This window comes from Pantherophis guttatus, chromosome 6, assembly GCF_059756535.1.
Source record: "Pantherophis guttatus breed Tessera chromosome 6, ASM5975653v1, whole genome shotgun sequence".
NCBI classification, from domain to species: domain Eukaryota; kingdom Metazoa; phylum Chordata; class Lepidosauria; order Squamata; family Colubridae; genus Pantherophis; species Pantherophis guttatus.
Genome location: NC_142068.1, coordinates 97,824,590 through 97,844,983, shown reverse-complemented (window position 1 = coordinate 97,844,983; position 20,394 = coordinate 97,824,590). Strand labels below are relative to the sequence as shown.

At 43.0% G+C, this 20,394-nt stretch overlaps 1 protein-coding gene and 1 pseudogene across 24 annotated transcripts in view; both read right to left on the bottom strand.

Moving 5' to 3' along the window:
* The window catches only part of CAMK2G (calcium/calmodulin dependent protein kinase II gamma), a 217,217-nt gene extending 208,746 nt beyond the window's left edge, over positions 1 to 8,471 (bottom strand). For 23 of the 24 annotated variants that reach the window (XM_034435295.3, XM_060694160.2, XM_034435302.3 and 20 more), the window contains exons 1-2: positions 5,609 to 8,471; positions 3,482 to 3,576 (exon numbers count right to left, since the gene is read on the bottom strand). In XM_034435295.3, coding sequence (XP_034291186.2) covers positions 3,482 to 3,576; positions 5,609 to 7,026 — 1,513 coding nt within the window. In that variant the 5' untranslated portion in view covers positions 7,027 to 8,471. The remainder of the gene's footprint in view (positions 1 to 3,481; positions 3,577 to 5,608) is intronic. The other variant, XM_087872307.1, reaches the window with a different exon arrangement.
* A 9,374-nt stretch (positions 8,472 to 17,845) lies between these two features.
* Positions 17,846 to 20,145, bottom strand: LOC148113204 (uncharacterized; annotated as a pseudogene).
* Between the last annotated feature and the right edge of the window lie 249 nt (positions 20,146 to 20,394).

Here is a 20,394-nt window from a genome sequence, read left to right as displayed (position 1 = left end):
GGTTCCTCTTGGTGTTTTCTGACTTTATATATTACTCTACTTTGCTCTTCTATTCAATATGTAATACTCAGGGCTCCACCCTTTATGAATCTGAAAAATGCTGAAATGAATTTTTAGCACAAGCATGATCGTGGGTCACTGATGTTATTTAGACCAGCGGTCTCCAACCTTAGCAACTTTAAGCCTGGAGGACTTCAACTCCCAGAATTCTGGGAGCTGAAGTCCTCCAGGCTTAAAGTTGCCAAGGTTGGAAATCCCTGATTTTGACAATCAAGCCTAAAATCAGCTAGAATAACTAACTGCCTATTACTTTCTTAGCTAGTGATAATGGCTCAATAGTCGTCCGGGCCATTAAATTCTTATTCCATGATTTAGACATCATGACAACTGACAGATTTTGTTTCTTGTAATTTTCACACCCTTATCACAATCTGCACCATCATTCTGTGTGTGTACTGTGGTTTATTTTGCCATCTCCACATAGTGGTGATTCACAAGGAACAGATTTGTATGGCAATCTTGTTGCACACAACATATGGTCAAAGCAAAGCCCAACTTCAGACACATTTTCCCACACAACAGAGCAACCAATAATCTGAGCCCAACAGGAGGAAAATGACAGCAGAACCAACAGCAATAGGAATTCATGCTGAATATGAAGCTTTCCTTACAGATGTGTAGTAGCACCTATGGTTTTCCTGGAAGAGATAGAAAGTGATCTTCCCCTTTCATCTTTTATGGTATACTTGTAATCAGGAATCAACTTAGATGCTATTGTCATTCCTTTATATTTTCTGCCTTATAACTGCTCCTAAGCTCTGGATAGCTTTGAGATGTCATTACAGCTGTCTTATTACAAAAAAATAAGGCAATATCTGCTATTATCATCCAAAAAAAATTCTCCTTGATTCCTGGCACCACTAATATTTGTATTGATTTTGCCAGGATACCTGCCCACATTCAATACTGAATGCTACTGCCAATTTGTAGACGCTGAGGCCTTGTTATCTGACTGTTCCATCTTACAATAAGTCAATAATAAATCTCCATTCACAGACACAGATCCTTTAGTCCAATGGTTTTACTTTTGCAAATCAATCAATCAATCCACACCTCATTTCTCTTACATAATCTATGACCAAATATATCAATTTTTTTCCTTTAAAATTATTCTCCCAAAGCTGCATAAATTTGTCAGGAATTTGAATAAAATTATGTACTCTTTTTAATGAAGTTTGGTGCTCTATTTTTTGTAATTCATTATTCTTTCTCCCACCTGATAAACCTCTCTGACTGGGGTATGTCAGAGAAACCAAAACTGCAACACAGTATTACCTGCCCTAATTATTGCTTTATATTTCTTTTACAGTTCTTCCAAAATGCATTGAAAAACCAAAAACCAGACCACTGCAACACTTACAAGGGATACTGGGAAATACTTAAGAGCCTTGCTGGTGCAGCGGACTAAGTGCTGTTATATAGCTGCCAGCTGCCTGCAATTAGTGTGAGTTCAAATCTCACCAGGCTCAAGGTTGACTCAGCCTTTCATCCTTCCGAGGTAGGTAAATTGAGGACCCGGATTGTGGGGGCAATAAGCTGACTTTGTAGAAACACTGCTTATGGGGGACCAAAAGCCCTAATAGGCATGTATATACAAAAGAATGAAAGCTATTGCTATAAGTGCATTGTAAGCCACCCTGAGTCAACAGAGAAGGGCAGCATATAAATTGAACTAATAAATAAATAATAAATACATTTTAATTTCCACTGAGACATTAAGGTAATTGTTAGGACAACTGACATTTTTCTTATATAATAGGACTGCCATGAAAAGAAATAAGGGACTGCAAGGACAAAATGACATAAATGTGGTAAATAAAAATAATCATAATCTATATTTTGTAGTAGAAAACAGAGAGAAGAGTTTTCTCTACCAACTCTGCACCTGTTTAGGTCTTTTTTTTTTTTTTTTTAAATTTGATTTATATGCTGCCCTTCTCTGGAGACTCAGGGCGGCTTACAATGCGTTGATTTTCCGCCATCTACAATGGTTGAAAAAGTATTTGTGGAACCTTACTCTCCTCCCCATGTTGAGAAGCAGGCACCCCTTCCTCAAACTCATGGCGAATGTATGTTATGAACAAGGAATTTCCTGGTTGGGAGCTCTTAAGTCAGAGCAAAGGAAAGCCACTGTTGTTGCCCAACAGGCTGAGGCTGTTAGTGTTGCTAAAAAGGAGGGGGGGGGAAATCAAGAGGATGCTGAACTGAAGATGCAATTAAAGAAGTCATGGAGGAATTACAAGAAGAAACAATAACATTAATATTGCAACAAAGACAACTCTTTAATTCAAGTACTGCATGCCATCAGCTAGATGCACTGAAACCTGAAAACAAGTAAGATAATTGGAAAATGAGTAAAGAAATATCACATTGATTAGGATTAAATCGATACCCTGGCTTCACTGAAAATATCATTATACATACTGGTTAATTATGCAGAATAAGTAAACGTTTGCTACCAAAGCCACTGAATAAGTAAATGCTTGCACTTGAATTGGATTATTACACATTTCATGCCACTGCAAACTACTCAAAACAATATAAAAGCATGGTGGCATGCTATTATGGGCTTCTTCAAGTATGAACAGAGCTCTTGGATGAGTAGATAAACATCATGGAATGCATCATTTTAAGCATCATATGAGTACCATTTTACACATATATTCAAGTAATGTGGAGTTGATGTTGTGTGTTAGTAATCACAAAGAATAATATCCCTGAAAAGAAAACATGACTTTATTATTGACTCTTTTTGTTCTTCCTAAATTCCACAGCAGATTTTTTCACATGTCAAATTCCCAGGCCGGAAAAGTGCATCACTATATTAAATAACAGTCACAAAATCAAGCCCCAAATTGCAACACTCAAAACAAAAACATTATTACTTCTAATAGCATCAGCTTAAGGACAAGGGTCCTAGACAATTCCTCTAACAATCCCTTCTCTTTCTGATTACAACATTCTTCTAAATGTGAAATAAAGTACACCTGAATTGGAGAAGCCTGATGTAATATTTTGGGCCAATTTCAATACAGCTCTATCTAAGCAAAGTTATTTAGAACTAAGCCCCTATGAGTTTAAAAGGAATCAGTCCAAATACAGAGTCATAGTGCATTCTGTACTTCTGAATGTATAACACCAACTCCCTTATAGTTTGAGTGAGTAGGTAGGTGGTTAATCTGATGCTCACTATTAAGCATCAGTTCACGATGTTCCAGACTTTAGTATCTAGTAAGAAATGAATCCATTCTAACTATGAGCTTGGAGGTAGCATATTCCAAAATCAAAGCCAAAAGAAACACTGATTCCAAGAAGATCAATGATGACATTTGTCGCACTGTATCTATTAAGGGTCTTGCAATCAATTCTTCAACATTATCCTGTATAGGAATTTGATTAAAACCAATGCTCGGATACTTACCTCTTGCTGACAGCTTCTTGGTATTAATGATCTTTGCAGCAAATTCTTGAGATGAGGTTTTTTTCACGCATCTCCGTACCACTGAGAAAGCACCCCTAGAAGAAATACGGAAAGTCTGATCCCATGAAACTGAATCAAGAACGAAGGATTAAATCTGTCAAGGTATTTAATTAAAGAACCCATATACTCAATTGGTTATGAAACTAAAAACTGAAAAATTATTAGAATAGAAGGAGTTTCCAAGAAATCAGATGGTCTGGAAAGCAGCCAGCGTGGGTTAAAGAAAAGTGACAAGTTTTGAGGTTTGTTAACTTAATTTACTCTTGGATTCCAGCCTGACCTCCCACTATCACTTTGGACACAGAAACCAGGATTGCAGCTGAAATGTAGTTTGTGGCTCAATGGATTATACAAACTAAAATAATGTAGTTATTTCACGGTTCAGTGTGTTCTGTGACTATTGCTAATTTGATAACCATGAACACAGCCCCACATGAGCTCACTGTAATCCATTACTCATTTTCTTGAGTATATGTTGGGATAGCTCAGCACCAAGCCTTCCAAAGCAGCAGAGTAAGTGGATGGGAAAATCTCAAACGGTCACTCATATTCCAGTTTTCCAGCACCCATTTGCAGAGGTGAAATACTGTTACTCTAATGGGAAGAGCCTCGATATGTATTTCATAATGGCCTTTTATAACACGGTCAATCCAAATTTAGCAAGGGAAGCCCCAGTCCTGAGACTGGTGCACAAGCCACCACAAAGCAGCCTCCTCAAAAGTAGTTATAGTGTGAACAAAATAGTTTGGAAGCCTCCATTTCTCTGAGAAGAGAAACCGGATCCCCATCTTGTCTGGTGCTGAGAAAGAAGGATAGCACCCTGAAATAGGGGCCAGCGAAAAAAGCAAGGAAAATGCCACCTACACCCCCTTCCCCTTGGGGGAGTCAGTTTGCAGTTTGGTGTGGATGGCAGAAGATATCCTCTGCCTCCAATTTGGGGGAGAGGGGGTGGAGAGAAAGAGAGAATCTCAGACTCTGTATGTTTACTGTATGGTAAAATGTATGGTTAGAGTATGTTAGAATTGCTATTGCAGACTAGAATTAAGTTTTAAAGTCAGCAGTGGACTTGCCTGTTGCAAGACAAAGGATCCCAAATGACTTCTGCTCTAGAGTTGGCTGTTTGCTTGGGAACCATGGGCACTGAAATAGATCTATCTAAAGCTGGGGTCTCCAACCTTGGCAACTTTAAGCCTGGCAGACTTCAACTCCCAGAATTCCCCAGCCAGCAAAGCAAAGCAAAGCAAAGCTGGCTGGGGAATTCTGGGAGTTGAAGTCCACCAGGCTGAAAGTTGCCAAGGTTGGAGACCCCTGCTCTAAGGGACCCTTTCTACATCGGGACCCAGCTGCTCCGACCTTGCCAATTCCAGCCCTGATAGAGACGTTGCCCCCACCGCTTCCATAAGGACTCCCCCACCCCACCAAGGTCCAAGACCGAGCCGGAGGGACGCGTAGAGACTGGCGCACAAAGAAGATGCCACCCGGGGCATCCCTAAGGGCCTCCCTGCCCAGGCGCTGCTCCTTCACCTCCAGGGGGCATCTAGGCGAGAACCGCCGAGGGAAAGGCAGAAGCGGTGCAGGGCGAGGACGGGGCGAGGGGAGGGGAGGCATACAGAGCGCCGAGCTGGATGGGGGTAGGAGAGACGTAGCACAGGTCCTTGCCGTAATGCAGAAGGGAGCCCGGGGGGAGGGGGGAGGGGGGAGTCGGGAAGTTAGACAGCTGAGCCTGGCCTTCCCAGCGGGAGCGCCCAGATTGGCTCCCCGGCCACGAGGTCCCCAGAGCGGGCGCCGGTGCCGCAGCTCCCTGGCCCGGGTTCCGCGCAGCCCCTGTCGCCCCCGTCGGCCGCAGAAGTTGCAGCTGGCTCGAGCAACTACGGCGGAGCGGGCAACGCCGCCCCTGCGCAAGCCGGAGGCTGCCCGGGGAGAGTTGCGGAAAGACCGCAGTGCCCGGGGGCTGAGCGGGCGGCGCTGCCAAGCCTGGGGAGCGAGCGAGCGATCCATCCGGGAGGCCGAGGCCAGGGCGACCCGCGAGGGCTCCGGGGCCCCGGACGGCGCGGGCGGGCGACGTACTTGCCGAGCTCCTCGTAGAGCTGGTATTCGTCGGTGAAGCGGGTGCAGGTGGCCGGGGTGGCCATGTTCGGACTGCGGGAGGCGGCAAGGCTCGGCCGGCACGTCGGCTGGCTCAGCAGCAGCAGCGCCGCCGCCGCAGGAGGCACATCGGACTGGGCGAGGCTCCGGCGGCGCTGGCGAAGGCAGACCAGCGCGCTCCTCCTTCCCGCCTCCGGCCGCTGCGGCTCCGGCTCTTCCTCCTCCTGCTCCTCCTCTGCTGCTGCTGCCGCCGCCGCCGCCGGCGCGCCTCCCCGCCCGCTCCACTGCGCACAGTCCCGACCCCGAGACGGAAAGGAGGCGGCGTCTGAAGGCAGCCCGGGCCGGCCGCCAGCACCGCGAGATCTCCGCCGCCGCCGCCGCCACCGAAGCCGCCTCCCCGGGGGCCCGAGGAAGCGCCGCGTTTGGCGGGCGGAGCGGCGGAGGCTGGGCCTGCGGGCCGGGCCGGGCCAGGCAAGGCGGCTTTCCTGCCTGGGGAGGCGCCTCCCCGTCGGGCCGAGAGCGCCGCAGGAGCAGCGCCTGCCCGGCCCGGCAGAAGGCGAAGGGCAAGCGGGGCTCGACTCGGGAGGCTTTCCAGCAGGTGCGGCCAGGCCGGCAAAGGCGGCGCTGCCCCTCCGCTTTCCGGCCTGGCGGCGGGCGAGGGCGCTTAGCAGGCGGGCGCAATTGCAAGGCCAGGCCCGGCGGGGGCCGAGGGGCGCGGTGGCTGGGCTGCCTTCGGGCTTTTCCCTCGGTTGCGGCCGTCTGGCCGAAAGGCTGGAGGCAGCTTCTCTCTCTCCGCGGGGCTCGGGAGGCTGAAGGGCCAGGCAGCAGCTGCTGGGGAGGAGGATCAGAAGGAGGCAAAAGGAGCCGTTTCCTGGGCCATTAAAATCACATTGGCCAGGTTTGTACCGAACACCTGGCTGCAAACCACCCGGCCGGAGTTTAGCCTGGCCCGTTAGGCAAGGGAAGAGGAGGCGCTGCAAAATCCCTCCGTTAGCTTTCCTTGCCTTTAGCAGCAATAACGAAGCCCTTCGACGTCTTTGCCAGCGGCCTGCAGGCTGTGAATTTCCCTTTCCTCCTTGGGGAAAGAATTCCGAAGTGTTATTTTTCCGGCTAATTATGGTCTGTGTTGTGGGTTTCTTAAGGAGCTGGGAGAAAAAGATGCGTCTGAAAATGAAAGGCTTGTATGGATTGAGTTGTGAGGCAGGAAAGGGAAGTACATGGACTTGTGCACTGCCAGTCGCTGACAGGTGTGCCACTACTGGCACCTGCAATCTCTCAGGGGCCCAAAGATTATCTTCATTCTTCATAGGCCGGTGTTGTGGATTAACTAAATTCTTCTGGGTTCTGATTTTAAGGTGAGTATCCTGAACTACGGAAGCCTTTGATCTTCTTAAATACATAATAATATAATGAGTACTAAAGGCTCAAAGGTAAGGCAGGTTAGAAAGAACAAGGCGTTTTGGGGTCTTAATAAGATTTGCTCTTCCTAATATTAATAAAGATGGTTTTTCCAGAAAATATGTGAAGAGCTGTAATTAAGTGATTGTCAAGTATTTGCAAGCCATTGGCACATGTGTCATATAGACACCAGTGGAGGCAGAGAGTGTCTCCACCCCTATGCAGAAAGGAGGGGCTTACCCTGAGTATAAAACCCCCTCCAACCTTTTCCTCCTCGCTCTCTCCATCTCTCTCTTTTCATGTTTGTTCCTCATGAGACTTGATCTCTGTTGTACATAGTTAATATGGTTTATCATATGAATAAATACGTTTAAGACATTTATTTATGCATCTGCCTCTGAACTCTTCTATGCTCCTGGGTGTTTCTACAATCCCAATTCCACAGTGATTTAACTATGTTTTCTTTTTGGCTGTGTTTTAGGTTATATCATGTATGTTTAATCTTGGGTGACTATAATTGGTTTTGTTATATTGCAGTTGTAATATATTGTAAATTATGCCAAGTTAGAGTTATCTTAGCCAGTTTATATATGTAACAGAAGGGAAGGCTGTAAGTATTTTAAATTAAAAAAAAATAAAACATTTCCTAAACTTCTTTTTGGCTTGGAGTGATTGATTCATCCTGTGAAATGCAGTTCTCATCCCTTTTAAGTTCCTTGACTTGCCTCTTTTTTTGTTTGTATTAGACATTAAAGAAAATATGTAAATAGACATAAAAATGAGACAGGAAAAAGAGATAAAAAAGCAACGTACAGATGAAATAAGGGATTTTAAAATATCATCCAGGTACACCATTAATTAGTTGTAAATCGCTGACTATATTCTAAAAGACTAAAATCATTATGCTTTAAGAATGAATAACAAGAACCATGTCAACACAACCTTTAACATTTCATTGAACTCAAATCTTTTTACATCATGATGTAGCTAGAAAGCATATTATGATTAAATAGTATGTGTTGGGCACAGTTGTAATTTCTCAATCTATGGGAAGTTAATCTTTAAAGGAGGAAAGCTCTGCAGATTAAAGAACTGCTCTTCACCAGCAAAAATGCCAAACCAGCAGGATTTATGAATAGAAAATGCATAGCAATGGACAAAAAAACCCGCTACATCTTTAGATATTTGTATTAAGGGGCAAAGACAATTGTCCAAAATGCAGTGTTATCTGCCACTAACATACTGGACTCTTTCCCACATGCCCTGGTTTCAAATACAGGCCTATTACAATTCTGCCCAGGGTAGCAAGCAATATATAAATGAAGATTAAGCAGACTCCAAGGAGCTTTGCTGATTTTCATAGAAGGAACCCGTTACCAGTTAATGCTGCAGAAATTCTTCTATTTTTGTAACACAAACCTGAAAGATAAAAAGAATAGAAAGAAAAAATAGTGAAGGAAAAAAGAAAATATATAGGGAAAAGAAAAAGAACGTAGCAAACAAAAAGTAAAGAAATACAGAGATAATCCTTTAAACAGTTCCAATGGAACTACCTATTTGGTGGCTATTTATGCCTCGGATTTGAAGCTCTTCCTGTTATGTGACTGCATTTTACAGTGGTTTTGCTGAAAACTGGTAGTTACTTCTCATGTTTGGCTCAACCGCCTCCATAGCAAACTTTTGGTTTGCTTAACTGCTGCTGCATTCGCCTAGCAACCACCACAAAAAAGGTCATAAAATCAGGTCAGTCATGTGACCAACCCTCTTTATGACCATCATGACTAACAATCGTAATGGGCAGTCTCTATTATAGTTATAATTCAAGGACTACCTATATAAAGAAGTGACTTCCCCCCTCATCACAATAAGTAAAAACAATTTAAAAAACTTATCCCCTTCTCTTAGAATATAACTATGTTCCATATCTCATCTCTTATCTATGAACAGATCCTTAAAAACTTGTGGTTCAGTCCTGATCAGTAAAAGTCCATTAGAGATTATCATAAAATAAATAGTCTTTTTTTAATGTTGATCAAATCAACTTACTTTATATTCCTTCCTTTTACGTTTAACAATTTAATCTTGAATCCCTTCAAATAATTCTACAGCTTATTTTTATTTTTTTCTTTGTCCCTTTTCACAAAACAGGTTTCCAGTATAAGAAAGTTATCCAAATTGCTCTTTTGGTTTGCTACTTGTATATCCCTTTCAATTATTAAGACATCAGCCAATTTTATTTGTATATCCAGTATAACATCTTTTTCCATATCACTCTTATAGCTTGCCATTTTTAAATCCACTTTCAGATCAGATGCTACAGGGATTCCAAAAAGCATCAGAGCGACCAGCACTAAACACTTCATAGAGCTGCAGCTGTCTCTAGATTAGACTGGAGCCATGTTTTCCCCATTGCGTTTCCTGGCTTCTTATATAGCGCAGAAGGCGTGTCAAAATTCCACAAAGCATTTTCTCCAACCAACACAGGATCCCAGGGATGTTTTTACCACCAGGATTTTTTCATGGTAAATTTTTAGATTGAAAGGTTTTCTGCATTAATAAGAATTTTAGAAGCCCAAACTCATTTTGATACCTGTTATGCCTTGCCTCTGAATACAAAAGTTCAGACACCACTAATCAAATTCTGCTCTTTTAAGGATTCGTGGTAACATAGAGTTTCCATGAATCCTTAAAAGAGCAGAATTTTTCATGACTTCCACCTGAAGCAGTGCTAAACACTGCATCTTTCTACAAATTTGAATGAATCGTTACTATTTATGTGTAGTTGTTTACAGTTTCAAAATAAGAAAACTGGACACAGCAGCTACAGAAGCTTGGAAATCCTTTCGACTAGTATGTAACATCTCCTCCGGGAGAAAAAGCAACTTCCAAACTTTATTGTAGCCAATTAAAAGTCCTTCACTGTTTTCCTGAATTACCCAATTTCTTTTCAGCTTTAATACATCTGAAATGTATCTCCAAGTCAACTATAAAGTACTTACTAGAAAGAAAGGTAGCGATATTGTGATGCCCTTCTTAGTGCCCAGAATTTAATATTGCAAATATATATACAGGGAGATCTGGAATATGCCATGAAGGTTAACACTTCTGAACTGGAAGAGTTTTGCCGGTATGTGTGGGAAAAAATCCAAAAACAGGAAGAGAAAGTCTCTTAATCTCTACAGGGAAAATTTGGAAACTATAATTTCTCCCAATGGAAGTGTTGTAAATTACGGTACACACTAGAAAGGTGCTCTATCATTTTAAATCCAAACAACGGCACTATTTATGTGAAGCATGCATTCAAATTTGTAGACATTAGTACTTAATGTTGTATCATGTAGAAGTTTATCAAATGTTGCTCACTTAGTGATTCAATGAAATTACAGTTTGACCAAGGTTCCTAAACTTTTACATACCACTGTAGATTGTAGAAATTAACTATTCCTCCCTACTCTCTATTGGTCAGACAGAATATTTCACCACTTTAAAAAGGTTGTTAATAAAGTGGAAAATTTCCAGAGAAGAGCAACCAAAATGGGACATTGAATAAGAAAACACTTGTGGAACAGGTGAAAATATTGGACATAGTATCCTGGATAGAGAAAATTGTGGAGAGATGATAATTGCTTGCAACATCAGAAGAATTGTCATACACGAATAGGCAAAATTGTTCCAGAAGATAAAAACAATGGTTTTAAATTATAAGGAGGTTAATTTCAGGTGGACATTAGGAAATATTTCCCAACCAGTAGCAGCTATTCAATGATGGAACATGCTATCTTGGAAGGATTCCCGTTTATTAAGTTGTTGAACACAGGATGGATGGGCCTCTGTCAAGGATGCCGCTATGGTTTTCCGCACTGGGCAGAGAAATTGGGCTGAATGGTCTTCATAGTTTATTCCAACTCCTGCATTCTGTGGCCATAGAATCATAGAGTTGGAAGGACCCTTCAGAAGTAACTTCTGCTTGATACGCAAATCCAAATTAAAACATTCCAGACATACTTTGGCACATCAAACAAAGGAAAAATCAAACTACTTTTACCATTAAGAGTAAATTCAGTAAGCACACCCTCTGCTTCTTCAAGTCATTAATAAAAATATTGACAAGGAAAGGGCATGAGACTAATCACTCTGTGGCACCCCACTTCATACTTTTCTCCAGTTTGAAGAGGAACTTCTCTGATTACAATTTTTGAGTCAGCTGTATATCCACTTCACTGTCATGTTATTAGATTGCTAATTAACATGTCATGGGGTACTTTGTCAAATGCTTAGATTAAGTCAAAATTGCTCTTATAATTTATTAAGCAAGTTACGTGATCAAAATTGAGATAAGCTTAATTTTTTTTCATAAGAAATCTCTACTGACTTCTAGTAATTACTGCATGATTTTCAGGATGGTTAAAGATGGATTTCTTTATGCTCTGCCTTGCAGTCTTCCCAGAGGAACTGATGTACAAATGATGTCACATTTGTAGTGTTTTTGGATCTTCTTTTTCTCACTTTTTGGAAATAGGAGATAGGATCTCTTCTAGTCCTGGGACACTATCAGCCCTTCTAGGTTCTCTCAAAGATAAGATACCTGGCTGTCAGCTAGTTCCTCCACAACTCCAAAATGCAATTCACAAGATGCTAGATATTTAAACTCAAAAATAAAAAGTCTCAACGACCTCTCATCCAGTTCTTCACAGTTTCCTGATTGGACACATGGTTTGTTCATTTTTTAATTGGAGAAAACTGGACTAAAACAGGAGTTAAATATTGTCATCTTCATTGAGCAGCTGGTCTAGTGATTCTTTTTATCATAAACATAGTCTCAATAAATCCTTTGTGTTATTATCTCTTCCAATATGGGGACCTTTCCTTTTTCATACCTTCATTAAATATTTTATTTTGTTTATTCTTTTTGTGTACCGTCAAATCAACTCTACACCTGGGGCAGTTCACAGGAACAATGACCAATAAAGCATCCACCATCTACAATCAAATGTTCATTGTAAAAAATGTGGGATAAAAAGATAAAAATACCTGTACCAAATTTAGCTATAAAATGTTACAAATAGAAATAAAATAATGTCAAAAGAACACAAACTTATATTGATATAGTATTTGTGTTGTGTTCTTCTGTCATTGTTTATTGTTCTATTATTTTGCTTCGGTTTACACTATCATTTTTCTTCCTTTTTATTATTGTAAATCGCCTAGAATAGCCCCATTGTGAGAGAGGTGGCAAATAAATTTCACAAATAAATACATAAAATATTACATCAGTCGCAGTATAATCTGGCAATACTATTAAGGATGGTAACAACATACTAATCATAAAATGCTCTTCAAAATAATAGTTATTTCTAATAACTGAAGTTCCTCAAATAGCCACCTGTGCAGTCTTAGGAAATCCACTCCATCCTCTTAGCAAATCTCAAGAGTCCCATTTTCTTTCTGCTCTGCTGGTTTCCCAGATGGACTGTCATTTCTGAATATATATTTTTTCTGTTTGCCTGACCAGTGTGACCTCGCACACCCATCAACACAAGGTGAATTTTGTCTCATTTTGCAACCTTGCAGAAAGTCAATTAAAAATGTGAAATTAATCACAGAACAGCATCCTTGAACTTTAAATGGATAAATAATCCAAGGCATAAAATTTTAAGAAAAGATTGTTAGTGGAAAAGAAGACTGATCCAACTCTATCAAAACAATATCAGACTGTTGATCAGGATGTAAATTTACATTAGGGCACTTGAAGGCAAATTTCCTACATTTTATAGTAAAACCAGTAGTATTCCAATTACCACTGAATGTCAATTCCAATCATCATCAATATTGCAATTATGATATTTTCATCATACACATATACCCCAAGCCAGTTATAGATGTCAAGATGTAGGAATAGAGGAGCACCTGGGGGCAGAGTCAAGAGAGACTCAGCCTAGAACCATTAAGTCTCCACAAATGCTCCCAAGTCCAGCCACCCTGGAATTCCATTGACTTTCGTGCTGACCATTAATTACATACTTTACTTTTAATTAAATTTATATGCTGCCCCTCTCCAAAGACTCAGGGCGGCTCACAATATATTTTAAAAAATAATTAAAAAAACATTAAAAACATTGAAAAACATTGAAAAATTAAAAACATTAAAAACATTAAAAACTCATTCACGCCATTCATGGCCGGATCTCACTAGATCACAAGAGTGAGATCAACGGCCCCAGGCCTGCCGGAAGAGCCAGGTCTTCACCGCTTTTCGGAAGGCCAATAGGGTGGGGATGGTCCGGACCTCAGGAGGTAACTGGTTCCAGAGAGCTGGGGCAGCCACAGAGAAGGCCCTCCCTCGCGGGCCCGCCAGCTGGCATTGTTTAGCTGACGGGACCCGGAGGAAACCAACTCTGTGGGATTTTACTGGTCGCTGGGAGCTATGCGGCAGAAGGCGGTCTCGAAGATAACCTGGCCCTGAGCCATGTAGGGCTTTAAAGGTAATAACCAACACCTTGAATTGTGACGGGAGACCAATAGGGAGCCAGTGCAGCTTGCGGAGAATTGGTGTAATGTGGGTGTACCTAGGTGCACCCACGACAGCTCGCGCGGCTGCGTTCTGGACCAACTGTAGTCTCTGAACACTTGACTGAGGAGAGTCTCCCGATCCAAATAGGGTCGCAATTGGTGCACCAGGCGAACCTGTGCAAAGGTCCCACTAGCCACAGCTGTCAGATGTTGCTCTAATCTTAGCTGTGAGCCTAGGAGGACACCCAAATTGCGAGCCTGTTCTGAGGAGGACAATTTCTCTCCCCCCCATTGTCATTGCACGTCATACACATCGTACAACAAAATTAAATGCCATCTTCAGTGTACATTATAATTATAAAAATAAAACACAAACACACATCCTTCACATTCTATACAATTGAATTGAAAATCAAGATTGCATTAACAGTTGCCTAGAACTTGTCTATAGGCTTCAGCAATAAATCTTCTGAACTGGAACTTAATGAGCAATCCTGATTCTTTGCATTTGATACCCTTTCATCCTGGGGGTTGGCTAGAAAACCTCCACGGTCCCTTCCAACTCTATTGTGTTCTTATGGACGTCACTTCTTAGAACACAATGTGAAATGTCTGCCAAAAATGAATTCTGTTTTGGTACGGATCTTCTTAAGCTTCTTAAGCTTCTAAGCCCAGCAAAGTCCATCTTTTCATGTACTTGAGTTGAGAAGCCAGGTTGGGACTTTTTGGTTACCCTAGGCTTTCAGTTGCTAATATATAAGTGATGCTCAACTTATGACCACAACTGGAACCAGAATTTCGGTTGCTGAGAAAGGAGGTTGTTAAATGAGTCATCTCAATTTTACGACCTTTTTGCTACAGTTGCTAAGTGAATCACTGCAGTTGTTAAGTGATTCATACAGTCATTCAATGAATCTGGTTGCCCCCATTGACTCTGTATGTTGGAGGCTGGTTGGGAAGGTCCGGTGGTGGGTGCTGCCGGTTTGGACCAGTTCGGGCCAACTGGTAGTTGCGACCTGCAGGTGGGCCCACCTGCCCCGGCGCTATGCCATCCTATTTAGCTATGTTTTTTAAGTCACGCACATGCATGCAGGCCGTGTGTGCGAGCAAAGCACATGCATGTAAGGCCGTATGTATGCACAGAAGGTGCGCATTCACATTTTGGGGGCTGGGTGAATCGGTTGTTAATTCATGTGCCGCCCACCTCTGGGAAGGTCACAAATGGTGAGGATTTGACCCTGGGTCACTGCATCCATCATAAATACATCCTGGTGGCCAAGTGGCTGAATTTTGATCCCATGATCATGGGGGATGCTGCAATGGTCGTAAGTGCCATTTTTTTTTCAGTGCCATTGTAAGTTCAAATGGTCACTAAATGAATTGTTGTAAGTTGAGATCTACCTGTACTACAAATTTAATTTAATTATATGAACTATTTTTAAAATGACTTAATTTTAAATCCTATCACATACAGTAGATGAGAATGACCTTTGCTCAATGCCACTTCTATAGAGAATACAAAGAAACTAAGTATTAATTTCATCTCATATACCAACTTTGAATTATTTCTTAGCATTTGCCCCTTCTCCAAATTGTGAGCTTCAGAATTTGGCCAATCTATACAATACAGATTATTATAGAAAGTGCCTGAAAGAAGGAATGTTAACCCTACGAATCATGTTAGTTCATAAGTGAAACCTGGCTACAGTTTATAGGAACTGAGAGAAGTCTAAAGCCCATCCATCAACAGCTGTAGAACATAATTCAGAAAACTACAGTGTAGATAAACAAGGATACTACTTCTTTGGCAGGATTCATCGGCTTTTAATAGCAGTATGACAAGCTAGAATGTAAGAAGAGGAACTTGCTGTCATTATTACCCTACTATGTTGGAAAATTATACATATTGAATGCTTGCCAGATAAGAAAATGAAAAAATAAAAAAATAAAATAAAATAAAATAAAGGGGAACCCCTTAGGGTATTGACCCTATTTGTCCTTATCTACCAACACTGAGGGAAAACTTGGGCTGCATCCTTTTCTTTGCTATTTTACAACTGTTCTTTGATGTTATTGGAGAAATGGAGGGATAGTTGGAAAGCTGCTGATCGGTGCAAGGAAGAGAGATAAATAATGCCTGCATTGAAAAATTGGCATTGGCTACCAAGTGCTTTCTTGACACATTCAAGAGGTTGGTATCGACTTGGAGAGGCTTTGTCCCGAATCTATTTTTCCCAGAGTGAGGGATTACACAACTGCATCGTAAGGGCTGAGAGACCAATATTTCATAATTGATAACCTGCTTTATGAGACAGTATTTAAATACTTCTGAATTGTTCGAGTCATCCAGTGATATCTCAAGAGCAAGAGTTCAAATATTTCCTTCTTGCAGTCATAACAATAAAAACAGAATTTTGATTATTCTCTTCTGAAATTAGAACTTGGTATGTACATGCACATTAAATTGTAAAAAGCCAATGAAACCTAATGAAGCTCTTTTCTTTTAACCCTTACTGAAAATCTCCAGCCCCTAATGTCAGCGTTCCAGAAAACCCCAACTCTGAGTAAAGACGCGGAAGCAAGCATTTTCCAAAGTTCTCTTTACTAGAATAGATAAACTGGCACATCTGGGAAAACCCGAATCTGAGAGGTCCGGATTTTCCCTCAGTAAATCAAAACCCCCAAAACCATCCCCTCACTCCTCAGTTGATCACATGCTCCAATCAACGTCCGTCCCATCTTGACTCAGCACTCCAACCACTCCTTCTCCAGATCCGGATCGCCCTGATCTTGAGCGACAGGAAGAATGCTATTATGACTACCAACAACCCCTCTACTAAATCCTCCCTCCTACTTTCCCACACATGAGAAGGTGGCAGCATGGAAGCTTCCGGCCTAATATGGCTTCCAAAGCTGACAGGCGTCCCCCCCCCGCAGAAAAAAAACACATCCTGAAAAATAAAACAGACAAAACACAAAAGAAGGGGTTAACACCTTGTACAGTACTCCTTAACCCCCCCACCCCCAGGGGGACCTTTTGGTTTCTCAGGAAATTTATCATGAAATTGCTTCACTAGCGTATCAGCATTCACATCCCAACTTTTCACTCAGCTTCAGATAATGAAAACCCTTTCCAGTGTACCAAATATTGTAAGTGATCCCTGTAGAGTCTAGAATCAAGGATCTTCTTAACTTCATAATGATTCTCCCCTTGCACTATTAAAGGGGGGGGGAGCAGCTGGTAAGAGCCTTAAGTTAGACTCTTTTGCTGGTTTCAATAAGCTACCGTGAAAAACTGGGTGCACTTTCCCTAATATGCGAGGGAGGCTAAGTTGGACAGTCACTGGGTTAATCACTTTCACTATAGGGAAGGAACCTATGAATTTGGGTCCAAACTTCTTGCTAGGTAACCTCAATCTTAGGTACTTGGTTGACAAATATACCTTATCTCCTATTCAGAAAGGTGGTTGGAGAGACTGGCGTTTGTCGGCCTGGGCCTTATATTTCTCCGCTGATTCCGCTAAAGCTTTCTTAGTATTCTCCCAACCCTTTTTCAACGAGTTCATCCATTCTGTTAGAGACATGGAAGTGGGTGGCTCTCTAGGCAACTCAGGCATTGGCACGAAATCCATGCCCGTAGTTATCTGAAAAGAAGTCAACCCAGTACTGCTGTGTACTGCGAACAGTAATAAGTCCGCCCAGTTTTCTTGTTGATAATTTACATAACACCTAATGTATTGTTCCACCATTGAGTTCAACTTCTCAGCCGATCCGTTAGTCGATGGGTGGAAAGCTGAGCTAAGCCCCTGGGACGACCCAATAGACTGTGGGAACTCTTTCCAGAACTTAGCGGTAAACTGGACCCCGCGATCTGATATTATTCTCCTTGGAACCCCATGCAGCCAGTAGATATGTTTCACAAACAGCTTTGCCAGTTTCTTGGCCGAGGGTAGTCCGTTGCAGGCAGTGAAGTGTGCTTGCTTGGAGAATAAATCAATGACAGTCCAAATCACATTGTTTCCCCCCGCTGTCAGGGAGCTCAACTATGAAGTCCATTGCAATCTCCTCCCAGGGCTTGGTGGGTTCGGCCACAGTCTGGAGTAGCCCAGGGGGCTTCCTTGGTCTGGACTTCATGGTGGCACAGATGGCGCAGCTTCTCACATAGTCTTCCACATCAGCTTTCATTTTGGCCACCAGAATTGTCTCCTAGTCAAATGGAGGGTTTTTAAAAATTCAAAGTGGCCCCCTAGTCGAGAATCATGACTTCTCTTCAGCACCAGGAGTCGCATGCTGCGGGGCACATAAATCTTACTACCCTTCCTTGAACCAGGAATCAGTCGAGAGCACCGCTTTTAGCTCTGCTGCCAACTTGTCTTCGGGGAGGTTGGAACAATGGCGCGTTTGTGCTCTGGTGCAGGCTTGGGCAGCTGGCTGAGTTTCTGAGATCATGGCATTAACTACTTCTTCCCATCGGCTGTCAAACTGGGGCTTACGGGAGAGAGCATCAGCTAAAAGGTTCCCCCCTCCCCCGGAATGTATTTCAGGTTAAAGTTAAAGCATTTGAAATACTGAGCCCAGCAAACCTGCTTGGGTGAAAGCTTCCTCGGGGTCTTAGCGCTTCAAAATTTTTGTGGTCAGTCCATACTTCAAAAGGCTCATTAACCTCTTCTATAAAGTGTCTCCAGGATAGGAGAGCCCATCGCACCGCAAAAGCCTCTTTCTCCCATATCACCCATCTGCACTCAGTGTCCGTTAACTTCCTCGATACATAAGCACATGGCATTAGATTGTTTTGGGCGTTCCTTTGCAGTAGAATAGCCACATCACTCGCGTCCGCCTGAACCACAAATGGCTTATTTGGGTCTAGGTGCTGTAGGATCGGCTCCACAGCAAATAGGCGTTTTAACTGTTCAAAGGATTTTTGACAGCCCATTGTCCAAGCTAGGGATTGGCTAGGTTTTGGCTTGGTGGGGGACGGACCAGTTTTTAGCAATTCTGTCAAAGGGAGAGCAACCTCAGTGAAGGCAGGGATGAATTGTCTGTAAAAGTTTGCAAACCCCAGGAAGCTTTGAAGCTGCTTACGGGTTCGGGGGGGGGTTGCCAGTTCAACACTGCCTTCACCTTCCCTGGGTCCATTTCAATTCCTTGATTCAACACCCTGTATCCCAGGTAGCCCAAGGATTCCTTATGGAACTTGCATTTGGACAAGTTTGCACAAAGCTTGGCTGCTAGGAGCTTTTTCAGCACTTGTCTGACCAATTTGACATGCTCTTCCATACTTTTGCTGAATATAAGAATGTCACCAAGGTAAACCAGGACCCCTTTATACAGGTGCTCATGCAAAACTTAGTTGATCAGTTGCATGAAGACTGCGGTGGCCCCTTGGAGTCCAAAAGGCATGACCCGGAATTGGAAGCTGCCCAGGGGGCAGTTAAAAGCAGTCTTCCATTCGTCTCCCTCCCTTATACGAACTCGGTAGTAGGCTTCCCTTAGTTCCAGCTTGGTGAAAATCTTGCCTTTTGACAAGTGGTTCAGCAAGTCTTTCATTAGTGGTAGGGTAGGTATTTTGTATGCAAATTCAGTTCACTCCCCTAAAATCGACACACAATCTCAATGTTACTATAAATCGTATAAGTTCATGATGCCTTCTGATTTCTAATTTAACCAGTTCTGTAATATGGGTGGCGGGGACCCTCCCCCCCAATTAACGTTACATCCACCTGGTGAAATTTAATTGGGTGCTTTAAGGCTGCTGTTCTGATCCCCAATAGTTCAACAACTGGGAGTCCAATTAGACATCTGGTGCAGCTGGTATCTATTATTGCTGGCAGTTCTGCTTGCCTTCCTGTCTCTGGCACCACCAGTTTCACTTTAATTGAAAAGTGGGGAATGGGTGCACTCACCATCGGGTCTTCATCTTCGCTAGCCTCACCGGGAGGGGCTTTTTTAGCTGGAGCATCCTTGCTCTCTCCAGCGGGGAGGGGAACCTCTATGGCTTGTCTGGCAAATCGGCTGGTGTCTGGGGCTTTTCTTGGAGCCCTCCTGCCTCGTGCAGCTGTGGCAGGATGTTGTTGTGGAACTGGGGCAGGGGTCAGGCACTCAGAAGCTCGATGTCCTGGTTGTCCACAGCGATAGCATTTAATCGTCCCTGCCAGTTGAGGGGGGGTGATTTCAGTAGCCTTTGAAATGGGCCGTCTAGATAATACTCTCCGAGGTGGCTTCTCTGCTGGGGCTTTGCTGTGGGGGTGGATTTCTCTGTCTAGAGTTATGGACATGGTATACCAGTCGTGCAGATGGTCAGGCACCCCCCAGATCCCATAGGCTTTTCTGACTTCCGGGTCAATAGCTTCTTTAAAATAGTGTAGGAGTATGCGGTCTGGCCAATGCCCCAGGTTCCCAGCAACTCACCTAAAGTCCCATACAAAGTCTTTTATGGGTTGATTACCTTGCTTCATCACCTTTAGCATGGCTTCACTTTCATTTATTTGGTCTGGGTCTTCAAATTGGGCCTGGAGCAGCACCTCGGCATCATTCAGTTCCGCAGCGCTCTCATTGTGCAGCTGGGCTATCCATTCAGAAGCCTGTCCCTCATTCATCCCATTGGAAATCGCCAACACCAAGTCCCGGTCTGACTCATATTGGTCTCCGTACTTATCCACATGGGCCCAGACCCTGCTGAGGAAATAAGCCAGTTTAGCAGGTGTACCATCAAAGGTTGCTCTGAAGCAGAGTGGCGTTGGCCTCTTGGGTAGAGGGGCCCCAGCAGCAGCTGGGTGAGCTGCAACTTGTTGTGGAGCTGCTCCTAGTTGCTGTACTCCAGCCAGCTGCTGGGGGAGGGGGCCCAGCCACTGAGCTGTTTG